The following is a 5,536-nucleotide window of genomic DNA, read 5'->3' on the forward strand; positions in this document are numbered from 1 at the left end:
CTATATACTATATAAAGAAGAACTATGACTATGGCATAATCATATTCCTCTTGACCTTCAACTTGATTACGGTGTCAAGCTATAGGATTGACAATGTATTGAAGATTTCACATGACAGAATCTACACCATTGCTATAGGCTTTGGCATTTGCCTCCTCATGAGTTTGCTCATATTCCCAATTGGTCAGGGGAAGATCTCCATAATTCAACAGTTTATAAGCTTGAAGGCCTAGAAAATTCACTAGAAGGTGATATATATATATATATATCAATTGATAATTTGCCATAATTAGCACTTAACCATGCTGAGATATGTTGCAGCTTGTGTGAATGAATACTTTCATGGAGAAATTGAAGCCTCTGGAGAGGACAAATCGTCTGAGGATCCAATATACAAAGGCTATAAAGCTGTTTTGGATTCAAAATCCTCTGATGAAATGTTGGCAAGTCCATTTAATCATTCCTTGGTTCATTATTCCAATGAAGTATTGATGATAGAAGATCTTCTAGTAATTTAGATAGGCATTACATGCAAGTTGGGAGCCAAGGCATTCATGTCACAGATTTCCATGACAGTAGTATGTTAAAGTTAGAGCTGTTCTTCGCCAATTCGGATACACTGTGGTTGCTTTAATGGCTATTTGAGAACAGAAATTCAGGTAATGCATCAGTAATTTCATAAGTTTGAGCTTTAAATCTCATTGATAGAGTGATATTGACAGTTTAAGGGAGTTGCTCCTGCCATAAACTTTTTTGCATATCGTGTTGTATTGTTAATATTGGGTATTACTCTAATGAGCTTGGCATCCTTAAGCAAATAAGCACTCTAGAAGCAAATAATTAAAATGAACATGATTTTCTTTTAGGAGGCAAAAATTGGGCATGAAAATAAGCACTCTAGAAGCAAATAATCAAGACAAAAGAAGGATTGGAGTGAGGACAAAGATTATCATGACAAAGTACACCAAAAACTATGATTGAGATTTTATGTATTAAGAGCTATATGTTAAGACATTTATAATTAAAAAATTATGTTATGTTAGATACTTTATTTGTATAGAGGTTATTACTTTTTATTTTTAATACTAAAAAATAATATATTATGTTTAATACATTGTTTATGAGTTATATAATATTTTGTTTATGAATATTGATTTTTTGTTATTGAAAAAATTTAATAAAAAATTATTTGTTTAATTCGATAAAAATAACTGTTAAAATTTGTCTTTGTAAATGATAAAAATGTCACTTTTATTCAGTAAAAATGGCAGTTTGTAACTATCATTTTAAACAATGTAAAATGCCATTTTAATTCGGTAAAAATGGCGGTTTCAAACGCCATTTTAACTAACTAAAAATGTCGTTTTAACCAACCAAAACGCTGTTTTGTCAGGGTAAAAACGGCGGTTCGTAACCGCCATTTTAACCAACCAAAAATGCCATTTTTTTCTAGAAATAACGGCGGTTTGAACCGCCATTTTAACCAACCAAAACCGCCATTTTAACCCTGGAAATAACGGCGGTTTGAACCGCCGTTTTAACCAACCAAAACCGCCGTTTTAACCAACCAAAAATGCCGTTTTATTTGGAAATAACGGCAGTTTGAACCGCCGTTTTAACCTATCCAAAAACCGCCGTTTTAACCCAGGAAATTGTGGCGGTTTTCTAAAAACCGCCGTAATAACCAGAATGGCGCCCAGAATTACGTCGTTTTTTAAAACCGCCGTTTCTGGTAATAATGGCGGTTCAAACCGCCGTAAATACCCAAAAAAACCGCCATTTTAACCAGATTTTTTTGTAGTGAAAACTCACCAATTATCAAGCTATACACATATAACATACAAAAAAATCAACACTATGGCTAGTAAAATATCAAACCACAAGAATTTGAACAGACTTATCTTATCCAATAATATTAAAGATAAAATCCAGCAATATTTCAATGCTAGATCATCCCTAAACAACCAAAATTACAAAATCTACTCAAAAACCAAACATAAAAATGTAAAAATGTTAGGGCAGGAAATTGGAGTGTAAGTTTTGAGTTGCTACCCACAAACCTTATTTAGAAATGATGGGCTCGACGAGAGCTTCGCGTGGCCACAAATGGCTCGTCAATCGGAGCTCTGGTTCAGAAGTTATGAGTGAAACAAGATGAATGTGAATAGTGTTCTTCCCTCTTCTCCTCTCCTCTCATCTCAGCACCTCCCCTCTCTCAATTTAGGGTAAAATGAGCTGAAAGCTCATTAAAAGATGTATATATATGTTGGGCTTGGACCCAACTTAGGTCCGGTCTAACTCGTTAGTGTTTTAGGTCCTTTTGACCAAACTTTGGGCTAAAACCTTTAAGATTAATGCCCAATTTTCAATTCTAAATTATTTTTATCCTTTCAAAACAATAAATTCAATTTTCAAAATCTTATTTTTCTCAATACGCGGTACCGGTCAGACTAGAGCCGGTACTACCAGCTGAAGTGCCGGTTAGTACGCATTTTTATAAAAATTTTCGCAAAAGATACATTTTTCCACTCAGAAAAATTCATTGAAATCAAATTTCATCTTTATAATTTAAAAAGAACACTTCTATATTTTTCAACCTATTTCGGGTAATTAAAAATTATTATTCTATTAAAACGGTTATTCTGGTTCTTACATACTTGTTTTCCAAATTATCGACATTATTCTTGTATTGCTGTTATATAGAAAATTTTGTTGATTGTTTAACTTTAACCTTCCGGTGAGACTATATTGAAGCTAAATAAATTTTTTTTGGATTGAAATAGAATAGTTTAAACTTTAAAGACTAAAAAATAACCAATTTAATACTTTATTCTTTAACTTATTTTTAAATTTTAATATATATTTTATATTCTATTTTGTATTTTGTTTTGATAACTGCTTCTGATATATTACTATCACTCCTATCAAAATAAAATTAAATTATGAAATAACTGCTAAGTGCTAATTAAGCAACAATGAATGAGCATGCAGCTTTAAATTCGACGCTGCCGCATTAACAGTGCGTGACAAAGATTAGTCTTAATTATAATAATATCTGATCGATAATATTCTATATATCTCTTTAATTGAATCCATATCGCTATTTCAAAAATCATCATTTTTAAACTGAATTTATTCGGTTATAATTTCTGACTGATACATTGGAGCCGAAATAGTAAAGCTATTTGGAACTGATGGGATGACCACATTGTAAGTCCATATGAGTCAATTCATTCTAATTAATGTCTACCTTTTGTTCTCCTTGCAATAATGTAATTGAATTTCAACCTTTCTTTTTTAAGAAATATAGAATTATACATCATACAATTGATTACAACATAATTCCATGATGTTATTACCATAATACGAAGGCCTAAGACTACGACTCCATTCATTTATTTACAACTTATTTCTTTTCTTTCAAAATGTAATTTGAAGGAAAAAAAAGACAAATAATTCAATTGAGATGAACAATGTTCAATCATTGAAAATATCTTTCCTAATTTAATACTCTCTACGACTTGTATTCTTGACCTGTGTCAATTTTAATCATTACTAGCTACTCACTGCCAAAATATACCCATGTAAAATTAATTTAGTAAGTACTTTAATTAAAATAAAGGTTTCAAATACGACTATTGAGAATAAAAAAAAAGTTAGAGAATTTTACACCTTTAAAAAACTTAACCAAAAGTGATTGCAAATATAAAATTATTTTCATTTAAAAATAATAATAAAATTGTACAATCATATTTATTATTTTAGATGATCATTTATGTAGTCAATATAAAAAATAATTCACATAGTCAATATAAAAAGTAATTATTTTTATTGATATAATATGATATTACATAATTAGATACATATATAAAACTACTTTATAATGATAGCGTATGAAAATTAAATTCTATATATAAAAAGCACATATAAGAATGAAACTCGTGTGAACTAGTGAATGGAACCTATCCACTAATAAGTATGTACGTAATAGTAAATACATAGATAGAGACTATAATTATGTTTGAAAATTGTGATATATGCTCTTCTTAACATCCAGATATATATAGTATAGAAATGCGTACAAACCCAACCTACCAAAAGTTTTCATCTAGCTTCCAAAACTAGCTTTTGTGGATATACAATATATAGTTATTCCACAAACTGGTAATTAAGGTGCTACCATAAGAACTTCCAAAATCAAGAACCAATATATAGTTCTAAAACAATGAGATCTTAGAGGGCTTCCTTTTTCATCTATTTCAAAAAAGAAAGATTATTATTATTATATTATTATGGATAATAATAAAGCCAAGGTTGATGATCATGGAGAGCCTCACTATGCAGAAATCATGAATAAGAATAACAATGGAGGGTTCATCAAATGCTTGATAGTTGAATGGAACAAAACTGAGAATCTAAAGGGTTCTTCCTTAATAAGTTCCCAGTCCCCTCTACTTCGGCTCAAAATATTGGCGATTGCGGCCATTTCCATGTTGATGTTGCTGACAAGTGCCATCTTGTTGGAGTTCACTGCACTTAGTGAAACAATGAAGCCAAAGATTCTATCACTGCGCTCTTCTCATATCGGCATTTTTGGCGCTCCAGAAAGTAAGTCTACGATATAAGATTCCTTATCTTGGTTTGAATCTATCATTTCTGCGGAGAAAAATCATATTTGTACCTAAATTTTTGGTGTTGGCTACCATTGCAGTTATATATTGTAAAAAAGAATGGATATCCGATTCATGTAAATGACTAAACATTTAGGTGATTGTGGTGAAATGCAGTTACAAAAGTTTAAGTTGATAAGTAAAAATACAAGAATAATTATATTTTTAATATGTTTCATAAATAATTATATTTTTAATATTTTTTTCGCATTTTTTTTTGTTTTGGTAATACAAAAATCCTAACTTTAAATGTTTCTATTATAGAAATTCTAATATTCTGATGATGCTACTTCTCCCAATAACTATAGAAACATGCCGATGTTATATTATTAGCGCTACAGTTATATATTATTAGCGCTACAGTAATATATAACATAGAAAAGGAAAGCATGTATAAATTACCTTGTGATTTATACATTACTCTCCTAGATCTATGGTCTGCACACCGAAACATTGTATTGTGTCCAAATAGCATAACTGTTTACAAAATTATAGCAGCTAGCTGATTAATTATTATTTATTTTGTGTATTCTTCAATGTGTGGTGGTGTTCAGGGATTTATGAGAACAATGGTTATTTGATGGTCTCATCCAATGGAGGATTGAACCAAATGCGAGCCGGGGTTAGTATCAGAAACCGAAATTCAGAGCATCTTTCGATTATTTTAACCATATACATATATAAATCACATAGCTGATGTATGTCTGTGCTATGCAGATAAGTGACATGGTAGCCATTGCTAGTTACTTAAATGTCACTCTTGTAGTTCCAGAGTTGTTTATTTTTTTTTTTTTTTTTTTTTTTTTTTTTTTTTTGGTTGTTTATAAAGCGCGTGTGGACGCCAGTAAGGTTTTCCTCCACAACAG

At 30.6% G+C, this 5,536-nt stretch overlaps 1 protein-coding gene and 1 long non-coding RNA gene across 2 annotated transcripts in view; both read left to right on the forward strand.

The window, feature by feature from the left end:
- Window positions 9-1,051, forward strand: LOC107643733. The gene is made up of 3 exons (XR_001621060.2): window positions 9-248; window positions 322-659; window positions 867-1,051. It is a non-coding gene; the product is annotated as an uncharacterized LOC107643733 (long non-coding RNA).
- LOC107639891 (uncharacterized protein At1g04910-like) overlaps window positions 4,071-5,536 on the forward strand; it is a 4,989-nt gene continuing 3,523 nt past the window's right edge. Inside the window, exons 1-3 of the mRNA XM_021124150.1 lie at window positions 4,071-4,608; window positions 5,225-5,292; window positions 5,388-5,519. Of these exons, the coding sequence (XP_020979809.1) occupies window positions 4,293-4,608; window positions 5,225-5,292; window positions 5,388-5,519 (516 nt within the window). The 5' untranslated portion in view covers window positions 4,071-4,292. The remainder of the gene's footprint in view (window positions 4,609-5,224; window positions 5,293-5,387; window positions 5,520-5,536) is intronic.

Source organism: Arachis ipaensis, chromosome B05 (genome assembly GCF_000816755.2).
Source record: "Arachis ipaensis cultivar K30076 chromosome B05, Araip1.1, whole genome shotgun sequence".
NCBI lineage: Eukaryota > Viridiplantae > Streptophyta > Magnoliopsida > Fabales > Fabaceae > Arachis > Arachis ipaensis.